This window comes from Anomaloglossus baeobatrachus, chromosome 10, assembly GCF_048569485.1.
Source record: "Anomaloglossus baeobatrachus isolate aAnoBae1 chromosome 10, aAnoBae1.hap1, whole genome shotgun sequence".
Taxonomy (NCBI): Eukaryota; Metazoa; Chordata; class Amphibia; order Anura; family Aromobatidae; genus Anomaloglossus; species Anomaloglossus baeobatrachus.
In genome coordinates this window covers 74,056,650-74,073,155 of record NC_134362.1, presented here as the reverse complement: position 1 = coordinate 74,073,155, position 16,506 = coordinate 74,056,650, and the positions used below count along the sequence as shown (strand labels likewise).

At 43.1% G+C, this 16,506-nt stretch overlaps 1 protein-coding gene across 1 annotated transcript in view; it reads left to right on the top strand.

Annotated features, from left to right (window-relative positions):
• Positions 1–16,506, top strand: part of FADS1 (fatty acid desaturase 1) — a 46,932-nt gene that overhangs the window by 9,020 nt on the left and 21,406 nt on the right. Inside the window, exons 3-6 of the mRNA XM_075325212.1 lie at positions 5,222–5,332; positions 5,417–5,614; positions 11,532–11,633; positions 16,091–16,219. Coding sequence (XP_075181327.1) covers positions 5,222–5,332; positions 5,417–5,614; positions 11,532–11,633; positions 16,091–16,219 — 540 coding nt within the window. The remainder of the gene's footprint in view (positions 1–5,221; positions 5,333–5,416; positions 5,615–11,531; positions 11,634–16,090; positions 16,220–16,506) is intronic.

Sequence of the window (16,506 nt, the reverse complement as noted above, 5' to 3'; positions counted from 1 at the left end):
GCTTCCAGGAGAGAATATGGCTGTAATATCAGCTTTGCACTTATAGAAACCCCCAGGGTGTATGCTGCATATGTGCTATAGGGCACTGGCAGACACAAACGGAAAAAGGACCCTTGTGCAAGAAGAACATATGGGCCCTTTGGAGCCCAAGAGCTCATAAAAATGCAAAATTGAACCTGCTTTGGAGGTAGAAGTGGGCCCCCTTCTATTCTGGACAAAGTTGCACCAATGGTATGTCCGTCCCTGCCATAGGGGGTGCACAGGTAACAGTCGTGCACAGTCCTGCAACTACATGATAGTCCTGCAGTACATCATATGGGGGCTGTCCTGTTTCGCATTTAGCATAGGACCAGAGTTAGAGTTGTACCAAGTATATAAAGTTATCCCCTATCCATACTATTGATAACAGAGGTCCAGTGCTGAGAATGCAGCACCTTAGGTCGAGCATGCACCTCCTCTCCATTCATTCTATATGGGACTGCTGGAAAGTGTACATTACTTGGCTATCTCCAGCAGTCCCATAGAGAATGAATGGAGCAGAGGTATGCATGTGTGAATTTCTCCCCATTCAGATGGGGCTCTGCAGAGGTCGGACCTCCAGCAATAATACAATTTTTTTCCTAATGTATTGATAGGCAATAACATATGCCTGGTTTAAAGGGTTATTCTTATTTTATTAAATGGGTAAGATAATAACAAGCAACATTACAATTTACATGTTTTGAAAAATATTCTCCATTTTCAGAAACAGGGTTTTTAATTTTATTGTTTACCGCTCTTTGGCTAGATTTACATCCACTGCTGCAGTCTTCTATTCAAGGAATGAAGCACTTACAATCTCTTTTCATGATATCTCTGTATACAGTATCTAGTAGTTTTTATTTGCTTTAGTGGTATGATAGGAAGGGAAGGGGTCTCAAGCATGTATCGTCCATGCCAATATTTAGACAGTTCATCAGTAAATCCAGTGACGAATACTATGGCCACCATCTTTCAAGCCTTGTATGGCTGATAATGGGGAACAATAGATTGCAATAAGATACAGTAGTGTGAAAGTATATGCTCCTTTCCAGATTTCTTATTCTTTTGCATGTTTGTCACACTTAGGGCGGCTTTGCACGTTGCGACATCGCACATGCGATGTCGGTGGGGTCAAATTGAAAGTGACGCACATCCGGCGTCACTTTCGACATCGTACTATGTAAATGCTAGATGATACGATGAATGAGCGCAAAAGCGTCGTTATCGTATCATCGTTGCATTCACCGACATTTCCATAATGCCGGTGCCGCGACAGGTACAATGTTGTTCCTCGTTCCTGCGGCAGCACACAGCGCTGTGTGTGAAGCCGCAGGAGCGAGGAACATCTCCTTACCTGCCGCCGGCGGCTATGCGGAAGGACGGAGGTGGGCGGGATGTTTACATCCTGCTCATCTCCGCCCCTCCGCCGCTATTGGCCGCCTGCTGTGTGACGTCGCTATGACGCCGCACGACCCGCCCCCTTAGGAAGGAGGCGGGTCGCCGGCCAGAGCGACGGTCGCAGGGCAGGTGAGTGCATGTGAAGCTGGCGTAGCGATAATTTTCGCTACGCCAGCTATCACACGATATCGTACCTGCGACAGTGGCGGGGACTATCGCGTGCGACATCGCAACATCGGCTTGCAATGTCGCAACGTGCAAAGCCCGCCTTATATATTTCAGATCACCAAACAATTTGAAATATTAGACAAAGATAACAGAAGTAAATACAAAATGTGGTTTAGAATGCAGGTTTCTATTATTATGGGAAAAATATGTTCAAACCTACAGGGCCCTGTGAGAAAAAGTAATCCCCCCCTTAAAACATACAAAATTAACCGTGGTTTATCACACCTTTTGGAAGCTGAGTTGAGTCTCCCTAGCCAAACCCAGGCCTGATTACTGCCACACCTATTCTCAATTAAGAAATTACTTAAATAGGACCAACCTGACAAAGTAAAGTAGACCAAAAGATCCTCAAAAGCTAGACAATTCATGCTGTGATTCACAACACTGTATATACTGTGAAATTTCAGTATTGCAGTATATAGTGAAAACATAACAGTACAAAGATTGCAGTGAAACAGCCTTCAAAAGACCCATGGCTGCCATACTTGGTCTCAATAAAGAAATCACTTAAATAGGACCTGCCTGACAAAGTGAAGTAGATCAAAAAGATCATGCTGTGATCCAAAGAAATTCAGGAACAAATGTGAAACAAAGTAATTGAGATCTATCAGTCTCGAAAAGGTTATAAAGCCATTTCTAAAGCTTTGGGATTTCAATGAACCACAGGGAGAATTATACTCAAATGGCTAAAACATGGAAGAGTGGTGAACCTTCCTAGGAGTGGCCAGCTGACCAAAATGACCCCAAGAGCGCAGCGACAACTAATCAAAGAGGTCACAAAAGACACCACAACAACATCCAAAGAACTGCAGGCCTTACTTGCCTCAATTAAGGTCAGTGTAATAACTATAATGGATAACTCAGGAATCTATTTGTGTGGAGCAAAGATACAACTGATCCCGGTTTATAGGTGATAAAGTTTGTATTGTAACACACGGTGAATAGCAAACAAGTGCAGAGGATAAACAAAGTTCATAAACACACAGTGAAAATCAAATGAAGCCTTTAAGGAAAGTCTCCAGAAAACCTCACAGGATAATGTGATTTAGCAATGCAGTCCTTGAAGCTCCATAAGGAAGTATCTTTAAGTCCATAGCGAGATGCAGAGCAGTATAAAATGTTCAGAAAACAAATGCAGAGCAGTTTCTAGTGTCCAGAACAGTCCTGTGCTCTGCTACTGCATCAATTCAATGGTGGAAGCAGCAAAGCAGTATACAATGGTCAGGAAACAAATGCAGAGCAGTTAATTAACTAAACCAGCTTACGTGACAGCAAAGCAGTTCAGAACCACAGCAGGGCTAGGCATCAGCGGCAGATGAGCAGAACCTCTGAAGAGTACAACAGGAGTTTCACACCGGATTTGCTGAAGTAACTTGAGATGCCACTAGGAGTAGGAAACCAGGCAGAATACTCAAGCAGAGGACTGGAGGCTGGACTGGAATTAAAAAAGGCAAGAGGATACAGAACACATGGAGAAGAATGAAGCAGGGGACACCATCTTGGAAAAGGGCAAAAAGGATAAACAGAAAAAACAGATTCCTGCCGGTAAGTGTTCATGACCTCGCCATAAAAGGCTTGGCAAAAATGGCCTGCATGGCAAAATTCCAAGATGAAAACCACTGCTGAGCAAAAAGAACATAAAAGCTCCTCTCAGTTTTGCCAGAAAACATCATGATGATCACAAAGACTTTTGGGAGAATACTCTGTAGACTGAAGAGACAAACGTTGAACTTTTTGGAAGGTATATGTCCCATTACATCTGGCTTAAAAATAACACAGCATTTCAGAAAAGGAACATCATACCAATAGTAAAATATGGTGGGGGTATTGTGATGGTCTGGGGCTGTTCTGCTGCTTCAGGATCTGGAAGACTCGCTGGTAGTGTTGAGCGGACCCGGATCCGCAAAATCCGGATCCGCACGGTTTGAGAGCCCGATCCGAGTACGACCAGTACCCGGGATTCGGAGTGCACGATCCTTTTTGTGTTTGTTTTTTTTTTTTTTTTCTCCCTCTCCCCTCTCCCCTCTCCCTTCTCCCTATTGATTTACATGGACGCGGATTCCGGATCGGATCCGGACTTCTGCGGCAACCCGATCCGGATCCGCCGGACCCGGATTATAACTGATCCGCTCAACTCTACTCGCTGGGATAAATGGAACCATGAATTCTGTTGTCTGCCAAAAAAATCCTGAAGGAGATTGTTCAGCATCGTGACCTAAAGCTGAAACGCACTTGGGCTATGCAGCAGGACAATGTTCCAAAACACACCAGCAAGTCCACCTCTGAATGGCTTAAGAAAAAGAAAATTAAGACTTTGGAGTTGCCTAGTCAAAGTCCTGAGCTTAATCCATTTAGGATGCTGTGGCATGAGCTTAAAAAGGCTGTTCAGGCGCAGAAACCCTCCAATGTGGCTGAGTTACAACAATTCTGCAAACAAGAATGGCCCTAAATTCCTCAAGAGCGTTGTATAAGACTCATTGCCAGTTATCGCAAATGCTTGATTGCAGTTGTTGCTGATAAGGGTGGCCCAACCAGTTATTGGGGTTAGGGGGCAATCACTTTTTCACACAGAGCCCTGTAGGTTTGGATTTATTTTTCCCTTAAATTGAACCAAGCACCAGGATTTGGCTATATGAGGTAAAGGCAGTGCCATACAGGCAGTACGATGCTGAATCCAGGCATACGTCTTATAGAAAGATCTGATGCTTGGTTGATGAAGTATCTTTAATCAAAGTTGCAGAAATGCCCTGTACTTTGACATGTGCATTGGGTGTGGACCTTTTGTGGTTCAGGTCCTCTGTGTATATTCCCCCTCTTGTGTCTTGTATTGCATGCCACCTTTTCTTTATTTAAATATTGGACCATGCCGCCATTGCTGCTGTTGATAATACATGCGCATTGCCACAGTAAAATGGTGCTGGAGTCTGCACATGTGCGCACCGCGATCTCCGGTGCCATTTTAATGAAGACATCACAGTATGCGTGGACTCCAGCATTATTTTAATAAAAACATAATTACTGTGGCAATGCGCATGAGCTGCCAACAGCAGCGATGTCGGCGTAGCGTGATTTTTAAATAAAGAAAAGGGGGCATGGAATAGAAGATGCAGGAGGAGGACTATACACGGAGGACCCGACCCACAAATGCACATGTCAATCAAAGTAGAGTGCGTTTCTGCAACTTTGATTTAAGGTATTTCATCAACCAAGCATCAGGTCTTTCTATAACAGGTACTGTATGCCTGGATTCAGCATCCTAGTGCCTGTATGGCACTGCCTTTACTTCATATAGCTATATCCTGGTGGTTGGTTCTCTTTAATAATTTATTCTACTGCATTACTGTATTTTTTATGTTATACCCCCGGCCTGGGCTCTTATATACAACGTGTTAGAATGCTGTATATAACAGCCCGGTGGTGGTGGCCGTAGCTTATAGGCCAAAAAAGTGGTGACAGATTCCCTTTAAGCAATGAGTACTCCATGAATAATAACTGGATTGTGGCTGAGTTTTGTCTTTGTGCTTGTACAATGTAGAAACATTTATATCTTTGTATCGGACTGTCTCCTATACAGGATCCATTCACTGCATTCCACATTGACAAGGAGTTTGTACAGAAGCATATGATATGTCTTTTGATTGGGAAGTTGGCGCCTGGAGAGCCTTGTGTGGAGCCCAGCAAGAATGTAAGCTTTCCATCTGATAGTTCTTGTGCCCTGTGTAATTTGTCCATCTTCCCCCATAATTTGCTGGTGTTTTCTCTCCCGTAGGTCACTATGGTGGACGATTTCCGTGCCTTGCGTTCCACCGTGGAGAAGATGGGTCTCCTCAAACCCAATAAATTATTTTTCTTTGGTGTCCTCCTGCACATCCTACTGATCGATGCACTGGCCTGGATGAACCTTTATTATTTTGGTCCATCTATTATACCATTTCTCATCACCGCTTTACTCCTTGGCACTGTACAGGTGGGTAAACTGAGTATAGCTACACCCCTGCCACCTCACACACTGACCATCTATGACCAACACTGGGATGGGACTGTAGTTACAGGATCTTCATTCCCAGACAACCTTTTAATACAGCTTTATAGTTAAAAATCGCCAAGCACTAAAATGCTCAGGTGCTCAGTCCTCAAGTTGAGCTGGTCAGACGCTCTAAAAGGGCTCAAGTCAAGTAAGGAGTATTATGGAAGTCAACATTTGGGAAAGTTGGCTCCCTCATACATAGGGCAAGCCATATACAGAGGGAGGGGTATTTTTCTTCTTTACACCCAACATCCAAAAAATGTTCTCCTTATCCCTTGGGAGAGCCATTCACACACTGCAAATGACTCACAGAGGGATGCCAGCTCCCATCATTCAGGCTCTTTGTGTCCTTGCTTCATGGATGACACATACGATCTCCCACGATATTCAGCCAAGCACCTCAAGTACCCAAGCACCCCGATGCTCCGTCAAATATCAAGCAGTGATGAGCATGATAGCTCATCATTATTTAGGCTATGTGCACACAGTGCGTTTTTCGGGTGTGTTTTTAGGCTCAAAACTGCATGACTTTGCTTCCTCAGCAAAGTCTATGACTTTTCATTTTTGTTGTCTGCACACAACTTTTTTTTTTTTTAGCTGCGTTTTTGAGCTTAAATAAAAAATAAAAATATACATGTCAATTCTTTCCTGTGTTTTTCTGCGTTTGCCCCCATGCAATGCATCGGAAAAACGCAGTGATCAAAATCGCAACAAAATACAGCCAAAAACGCACCGAAACGCGGTAAAAATGCACGCGTTTTTTGCCATGGATGCGTTTTTGTGCGTTTTTGCGGCCAAAAAACGCAGCGTCAAAAAACCGCTCAGTGCGCACTTAGCCTTATAGTTAAGGGAGTCCATAAAAAACATAACTAAAGGAAATGTTGTTCTAAATAAAATTTAAATTAGCCGTCTCCTTGTTACATTGATCGAAACCTGTTCTAAAATGGCCTCTTCTTAACCAAACACCCCTTTTATCTCTGGTATTAGATGTGTTAGACAGGGTAGACAGCAGTGTAGCAGCCTCTTCTTATCTTTGCACCCCAATATCTCCAATATTAGATCAGATACACAGTGGAGAGCAGTGTGAGCAGTCTCTTCTTATCTCCACACTCATGGTATCTTCAATATTAGATCAGATACACAGGGTGGTGAGCAGCCTCTTCTTACCTCAGCACACTTGGTATCTCCAGTATTAGATCAGAAAAGAAAGGAACAGTTGCATACTGAAATGGCAAAGCTTTAAACTACTAAAAGAGAGGTAAAAAAAGGTTTTCATTTTTTTAGGTGTTTCGCATATAAAAATGGCCATTGCTATACCTGCCCAGTAGCCACGTCACGGCAACCTCATTATACTGGATCCTACTGCCTTTGTCTGGGTTTTGAAAAAACCTACATGTGTGGGTGACGAGTGATATACTATTAGAGGATAAAAACACCTGTGGCTAATGGGGTGCACAGCTAGTCAAACGGAGATTACTCCATATTACATACAAAGATACAAAAAAAAAAAAAAAAACTGACAGCACTCCCAATAGTGTGAATATGTGCGTATCTGATAATGATATTAGAATGTTAGGTCATATAGGCAGGGTGGACAGCAGTGTGAGCAGCCTCTTCTTACCTCAGGTCTCCTGGTGTCTCTAGTATTGGATCAAAATATCCACAATGAGCCCATCATCTACACATAAAGGGAGGGGATGGACTGTCTACTAAACATGGTCATAGACATTAGTCCTAACATTCTAGGACCGGTTTCTGTCAGTCCAACACAATGACTGCCATTTTAATGATATATTGATTCCCTCCGTAAACCAAACTAATATGGTTTACTTAGTAAAGTTATTTAAAATTACATTTATCTTTTTTAGTTCTTTTTCCCGAGAACCCCCTTAAACATCTTCCAGGACCGTTATATTTTGTGGCTTTAAAAACATAAAAACAAAAAACAAACTAACAAAAAACATTACTGGTTTAAAAAATGAAAGTGGGAGCAAACTTTTTAGAAGTGACATGAATTTTCTATAAGATTCCTGTGGAATAGATTTTTATATTTCGGAATAGATTATTGCTCTCACTGTTCCTATGTTCTTAGATTTTATCATTGCGTTTACCCCAAACAAATGATTATTAATATAGTAAAATGATCAAGATAGAAGAAAATAACCGGAAAGCAGGAAATTTCTGAACTTCTTTTATTATATAAAACTGTATAATGTTTGCTAAATGACTTGCATTATTGTTAATCACCTTGTCTGATGTTACATCCTCTAGTTGTATCAAATCCACTTTGTATGATACTAAATCATTTCCAGGAAAATGACTTTGCTCGGCTTCCCATTAGATAAAAATTAGTTTCCACTCTGAAGGTCAGAATAGTATCTTAGCCATTAAAGGGATTGTCCACAATTTTATTATTTATTTATTTATTTAGTTATTTTACTTAAATGCAAGAATTTAGGCCAAAAAAAATCATATTTACAATTGGGTTTCATTAAACCTTTTACACTTTATTTTGCTTTTACCAGCTCTTTGTGGTCATAAATCAGCAGAGAGCAGACCAGTAATGTGCAGCAGTAGCTAGAGTTCGATGGGCCTCGGTGCAAAATTTGGACCGGGGCCTCCCCCCTCGGGGTACAGGATGATTACGCTGACACTTGGCTCTTTTCCTTCCTTCCCTCAGCACCCAGCTTCCATGTTCTGATATCCATCTTGTCCTCAGCACCCAGCTTTCCAATGCTCTGCTATACATCTTTCCCTCAGCATCCAGCATCCTTAGTTCTGATATCCATCTTGTCCTCCGCACCCAGCTTTCCAATGCTCTGCTATACATCTTTCCCTCAGCATCTAGCATCCTATGTTCTGATATCCATCTTGTCCTCCGCACCCAGCTTTCCAATGCTCTGCTATACATCTTTCCCTCAGCATCCAGCATCCTATGTTCTGATATCCGTCTTGTCCTCAGCACCCAGCTTTCCAATGCTCTGCTATACATCTTTCCCCCAGCATCTAGCATCCTATGTTCTGATATCCGTCTTGGTCTCAGCACCCAGCTTTCCAATGCTCTGCTATACATCTTTCCCTCAGCATCCAGCATCCTATGTTCTGATAACCGTCTTGTCCTCAGCACCCAGCTTTCCAATGCTCTGCTATACATCTTTCCCTCAGCATCTAGCATCCTATGTTCTGATATCCGTCTTGTCCTCCGCACCCAGCTTTCCAATGCTCTGCTATACATCTTTCCCTCAGCATCCAGCATCCTATGTTCTGATATCCGTCTTGTCCTCCGCACCCAGCTTTCCAATGCTCTGCTATACATCTTTCCCTCAGCATCCAGCATCCTATATTCTGATATCCGTCTTGTCCTCAGCACCCAGCTTTCCAATGCTCTGCTATACATCTTTCCCCCCAGCATCTAGCATCCTATGTTCTGATATCCGTCTTGGTCTCAGCACCCAGCTTTCCAATGCTCTGCTATACATCTTTCCCTCAGCATCCAGCATCCTATGTTCTGATATCTGTCTTGTCCTCAGCACCCAGCTTTCCAATGCTCTGCTATACATCTTTCCCCCAGCATCCTATGTTCTGATATCTGTATTGTCCTCAGCACCCAGCTTTCCAATGCTCTGCTATACATCTTTCCCTCAGCATCCAGCATCCTATGTTCTGATATTCGTCTTGTCCTCAGCACCCAGCTTTCCAATGCTCTGCTATACATCTTTCCCTCAGCACCCAGCTTGAACTTGATATCAGAGCATGGGAAAGCTGGGTGCTGAGGACAAGATGGATATCAGAATATAGGAAATCTGGGTGCTGAGGAATATCCGAGCATGGGAAAGCTGGGTGCTGAGGGAAAGAACCTCTTTCTATCTGCACCCGTCTTTCCCATCCCGTGCTTGTAGTTTTGTCCCCCATCCTGGTATACGGCCCCATACATTTTTTTTTTTTCTGTACATTATATTTGTGCTATAAATAACATTATAGATTTATTCCTTTTGAATATAAAAATGGTTGTTTTTTTTTTAATGGTACACAAGTTTTGGTATTTTTAAGACTTTTTTTGGCACTTTTAACATTAATTCTGCTTTTTAGTGTCTGAATTGTATTACTAAGAATGTCACACATGTACACATTCACAAAAATGCTCACATATACACTAGATTTCTCTTTATATACTGTATATGTGAGCATTTTGTACTCACTGTATACACAAAGAAACAAGAAAGTTGGATGTCTGACAGCAAACAATGAAGATGTTGATTCCCTGTGACCATCACTGGACAGCGGTGAGGCATGTTATATTATCAGCTACAGGACAATGGGGGAGGGGCAGCAGAGTGCAGCTGTGAGGGCAAATAGGAGGATAGAAGAGGGCAGTGAGGCTAGAGACATCATTCAGGGAGCTCCAGTACTCACTTCAGGTCACAATGTGCTCCTCTGGAGCCTCCCCTCCTGCTACTGCTGACTGCAGAGCTATGGCGGTGCAGGATACAATCTCCTCAGAGGTTTCTTCTATTTCTGCAGCTATCACTGCACAGGCCGGAGACTCCACAGCAGGTCCGTGCCGGTGGGCGGGGCTTACTGCTGTGAAGCTCCAGTGCAGAGGATGGCTGTGCTGAGGACGATGGGCATACACTCAGATTTTCTCCTCTCTTCTGATATACGGGGAGGTGTGGAGTTTAAATTGAACATACAGCATATGTGTTGTGTGCTGGAGGAGAGACTGTCAGAGTCAGGAGCCCAGTGCGGGATCTACAGATTTACTGATGGGCTGGACACCATCACCCAGCAGATTCACAAAACTGACGGCCGGTGACCACTTTGCTGCTATTACTGCTCTCCCCGCCCATAAGCCCGCCCACCTCTCAGCAGCGGCTTCAGTGGAAAGAGGTGGGCGGCATTATGGGTGTGAGGAGCAATGAATATGCGATTTCTTAAGTAGCCGGGACATATGTTAGCCCCAGAGCTGGCTTCTGCCTCCGGTGACACCGCCATTTGCAGCGCAGGGACCAGACTGGTCTCAGTGCTGGAATACATTTCAGCTGGATGTGCTCACTTGGATGCTTATCAGCTGAAGCAAGTGCTGAGGTCCTCAGGGCCCCTGAACCCCCGGGCCCGGTCGCGGTGGCAACCCCTGTGACTGCGATTGTTCTGCCAGATAAGGACAACAAACAATCTCACCATTCAATTTAAATGAGCTCACTCACATATTCTCAGTTAACTCATTCTGCAGCCAGCTATAGCCCATGCAACACAGAGGATGTAGAAGGAAAATGGTGCAAAATTTCTAATAAATCCCAATGGCAGAAATTGTTTTTAACACAAAGTATGACATAATTTAACTATGTATTGCCATTAATGCTGATATATTATAACACTTTTTAATGTTTTTTTGGTTTTTTTTTTTACCCCACACTAATGTATATCCTCTGTAGAGGGTGATTATTTTTTAGGGGAAATTATTCTATAGAGGACCTGTAACTTGCCATATCTATGTAGTTTAGTAAATGCTAAATGGCCCCCTCCTCCTTGTATGTAAATCTGCTCTCGTTACCAAGTGGTCTTGATCATCCACTTTTTGCTTTGGAAACCTGTATGAGAATGATGGCCCCTTGGCTAACGAGACTACATTTGCATACAAGAATAGATACACAAAGGCATTGGAATAAAAAAAAAAAAAAAGCCAATGCCAGAACAGACAGATTCCTTTTTCCCTTTCTGATTGTGCGTCAGTAAAATCCCCATAGAGTACAATGGGATCCCGATCACAGATGGGCATGAATTGGAATATGACTAACTAGTAACATGGCATTTACTGAGCCTAATTATCTACTAAATCTATGTTTCTTTGTTCTCTTAGGCACAAGCCGGGTGGTTACAACATGACTTTGGTCACTTATCAGTTTTCAGTAAATCAAAATGGAATCACTGGGTGCATAAATTTGTTATTGGACAATTAAAGGTAAGAAGTCACTAAATCCAAGCCTTCATTCTGTGAAGATTTGACTCGTTTTCTTGAATATGATGGTTGGTGTAGGTTCAGACACAATGGAGGAGTCTTAAGGCTACTTTACACGCTGTGATATCGGTCCCGGTATCACTAGTGTGGGTACCCGCCCCCATCTGTTGTGCGACACGGGCAAATCGCTGCCCGTGCCGCACAACATCGCGCAGACCCGTCACACATACTTACCTGCCCGGCAACGTCGCTGTGACCGGCGAACCGCCTCCTTTCTAAGGGGGCGGTCCGTGCGGCGTCACAGCGACGTCACTGAGCGGCCACCCAATAGAAGCGGAGGGGAGGAGATGAGTGGCCGGAACATCCCGCCCACTTCCTTCCTTCCTCATAGCGGCCGGGAGGCAGGTAAGGAGAGCTTCCTCGTTCCTGCGGTGTCACACGGAGCGATGTGTGCTGCCTCAGGAACGACGAACTACAGCGTTACTGCTGCAGTAACGATAATCGAGAATGGACTCCCATGTCACCGATGAGCGATTTTGCACGTTTTTGCAACGATGCAAAATTGCTCATTGGCGTCACACGCAACAGCATCGCTAATGCGGCCGGATGTGCGTCACCAATTCCGTAACCCCAACGACTCCGCATTAGCGATGTCGCAGCGTGTAAAGCCCCCTTTACTTGGGAAAATACTTCAATATTCTGCAGCAGTTTGTGCCAAGATCCATTGCACATGCCTTGCGCCAAATTTATCACGTGTTTTAGTCGCTCTTTTTGCCCTCACTCCGTGAGGAGGCATGACTGATCTGGAAAACAGCATGGCTTCAGACGGAGGCTGGCTTCGCTTAGGATGTTACACAGTTTGCCAACATTTTCATGCTAAGTAAGCCAGCTTAGGCCGGTTTCACACATCCGGCTTTTTGCCGTTTTGCCGGATCCGGCGCTCTCCCGTACAGATAATACAGTACAATGACAGCGCAACAAGCGCCGGTCACATGCTGTCATGTGACTGGCGCATGTGACCCGGAAATTACAGCGCTGTCATTGTACTGTATTATCTGTACAGGAGAGCGCCGGATCCGGCAAAACGGCAAAAAGCCGGATGTGTGAAACCAGCCTTATAGGAGAAAGTTTATACTAGTCTAAAGATGCATCAAATTTATCATCTCACAGGAGTCACTGATACATTTGGCTAATTATTACATTGTCTAGTCTAAAGGACACCATACACATAGGATGGCAGTCAGCCAAACAATCCAATTTTGGTTGGACCGGTTGACCATCCCATGTGCATGGGGCTCCCGACTGTACAGCGATGGATCGTGTGGGGGATGAAAAGGACTGGAAAGTTGGAATTTCAAGGCCCGATCCTTTTGCTTTTAGCAAAGATAAGCTGCTGCTAGAAGTGTCTAGTAGCGGATTTCTCCACTCATACTTCTAAAAACACACGAAAGCTTGGCCGATCCGACTGCTCATGTGTATGTGGGAAATAGCTGGCAGTCGAATGAGAGTTTAGTCACCAGCTTTATGATGTGTATGGTCAGCTTAGGTTTCAACTGTCTAAAAATTACACAGTTTTAGTAAATCTTCCAAGTAATTTATTCTTTATAGGATTATATGTCATATAATAATTTTTATTTATTTTTATTCCTATAACTGAGTGGAATTGAACAGTGGCTATATTTTGTGATGTCCACTTAGTCTGTATTCAAGGAAAGCTCCTGGTATACTCACTGAGAATATCTTAAGGCCTCCATTAGCTCAAAGGGGGTTCTTTTGGCCTCTGGCAGGTATACTGCAAAGAAAAACCTTTATACTGATTATTATTATTTTTTATTATATAATATATACAGAGTATCTCTTCCAATAGCTGCTGCTCTACTGATTCTGGAACAGTCTTCTTTCATGCCCCTCCGATCGAAAGTTATGCACCACAGTAATAATGGTGCAGATTTTTCCCTTCACCCGACTGGGCGTGTACCACAGAACTCCTCTGTGGGTGTGGCCATGTTTTGATTGGCCAGCGTCTGGGGAGAAGAAGCAGACCCTTTAGAGAAGTTCTGTGGTACACGCCCAGTTGGTTGATGGGACAATTTGCACCTTTTATTTCCCGGGTGCATTACTTTGGAACAGTGGGGCACAGGAGAAAAAGAAAAACTGTTCTAGAATCAGTGGGGCAACGACAATTGGAGGAGCTGATCAATTTCAGTTATAAAATATAGGGAAAGGTCTTCGTTATCTATACAATATTCAGTAAAAAATGCATATTGTACAGTGTATGTATGGTTATTTTTTATTTTTATCTTTAAACATGGGTGACGTATTATATGGCATTCACAATTTCCTCCCTGTCTGGAGTCTTAATCATCAGGCACATTAGATAGAACCGTAATCACAACTTGGAGCTAATATAGAGCCGTGTGTAGGGTCTATGTGCCTGAACCTTTATGCTGATAAATCAAAAACATTCCTATGTTCACATAGATCTGATTGTAGAAATACTGACGGTTCTTATTGTTAACCTGTCAGATTTATTACCGGTAGCAATCACTGATCACTTTGCGCTCTAACAAGGATAACTGTCAGCTGATCTAATTATATATTACCTAGATTTTGTGATACCCTATAACAGTGCAAGATGGTAAGAGATGAGGGATACACAAAGCACAAGGACCACAGAAGTATATAGTAAAATACCAAAATCTAATGTATAAAGGTGTGTCTGTGTGTGTGTCTGTGTCCGTTAAAGGAATCTGCATCGTCACATTTACAATCACAAAATTTTTCATAGATGCCTCATGTGACTCAGGGAACGTCATAGACTATGTTTTGAGGGGGAAATTTAACCCGGCGCTTTACAGTTATTTGCCGAAAAACCTGCTTACATTAAAATCAATGGAGCTGGGAGCTACAGGTCATTAATAGGAGATGTAATTGGTTGCTATAGGCAACAAAGGACATTGTTAGTATAAGACAGGTAATGTGTCAGATAATATGATGTCGATAGAGACAAACAGACACACACACAGAGACACAAAGTGTCACACACAGACAGACACATACAGAGACACAGAGACTGATATAGAGACACAGTCTGATACAGAGACAGACACACAAACACAGAGACAGACATAGAAAGAGACACAGAGAGAGACACACACCGAGAGACTGATGCAGAGACGCACACAGGGACAGAGACACACAGAGACAGACACAGATAGAGATGCAGAGACATAGACAGAGACACAGACACACACAGACATAGAGTCACAGAGACTGATATAGAGACAGAGAGACACAGACACACACAGAGACTGATACAGAGACAGCGACTGATACAGAGACTGACACACACAGAGAGACATAGACACAGACTGATACAGAGACACACAGAGACACACACAGAGACAGACTAATACAGAGACTGATACAGAGACATAGATACACAAAGACTGATAACTGATAGAGACACAGGCACAGAGAAAGAGACACACAGAGACCCACAAAGACAGAGACACGCAGAGACAGACACTCAGAAGCACACATACAGAGACACGGACACACACAGAAACACAGACACACAGAGACACATTCACACACAGAGACACACAGACAGAGACGCAGAGACAGACAGACAAAGAGGCAGAGACACACAGACAGGCACATAGACAAGATACACAAAGACAGACACACACAGAGTCCCACAAAGACAGAGACACACTGAGACAGAGACACACAGACACAGAAATACAGACAAGCACAGACACACAGAGACAGAAACACACAGAGACAGAGTGAGGGAGACAGACAGACAAAGAAGGACACAGAGAGTGAACGAGGGAGAGACAGTTACTATCGCGGGCATTGCCAGGTACTACAGCTAGTCTTTAATAAATACAAAAAAAGGTGAACAAGTGCACAGTGTAAGCAAGGAAAACAAGAAAATCCTTGCCCAGAAACAAAACCCACAAAAGTACCTGGAAAAGGCTAACACGGCATGTGTGGATATATAGACATATAATAAATATAGGATGAATGATAGATATCCGCAGTAAGAGGGAAAGTATAAGTGACAAAAAGGGATGTAAAGGGATTGGTGTTAGTTCACAATACTTTCCCAAAAGCGGCTAGATTATAACCACAAAACAATACCTTGAGTCATAGTAGCAGCAGGGTAGAGACACAGCAGACCTGGCGTGGGGGTGGGGCCTCGACGTGCGTTTCACCGAATGGCTTCGTCAGGAGGATCTAATTATATGTTGTAGATACTTGGATTATCACTAATTTTCTAGATTACTTCATGTCGATCATTATATCTAGGTATTTATATCCCTATGGGAATTGTCATCTTTACAGCTCTTCCTCTGGGAATTTTTATATCCTCCTGCAAATTGCTGTTTTAGGGGTGTTGATGTTGTTGTTTTAATTATTTTGATTTGTGTCCGTTCTTTTTCCACACTCAGGGTGCTCCTGCCAGCTGGTGGAATCACTTACACTTTCAGCACCATGCCAAACCCAATTGCTTCCGCAAGGATCCTGACATTAACATGCACCCGCTTTTCTTTGCACTGGGCAAGAAGTTATCAGTGGAGGTGAGTTCATCTATCTCTATGTTTGCAGAAAATTAAAACGCACTGTCCAAAACTACTCTACAAACGTCGTAATGATTGAATAGATGAGCCAATTTCGGTCCATAAACGAACACCGGTTGACACTGGCCGACATAACTGTATGGGAATAGGACAATGGTTAATATGATCGTTGTGTCCCAATACAGTGTGCTTATTGGCAGCTTAATGCAAGGAAAATATTTTTGTGGGATAATATTATTATTAGTATTATTATTATTATTCTTAAAGCTATAATAGCAACCTGATAT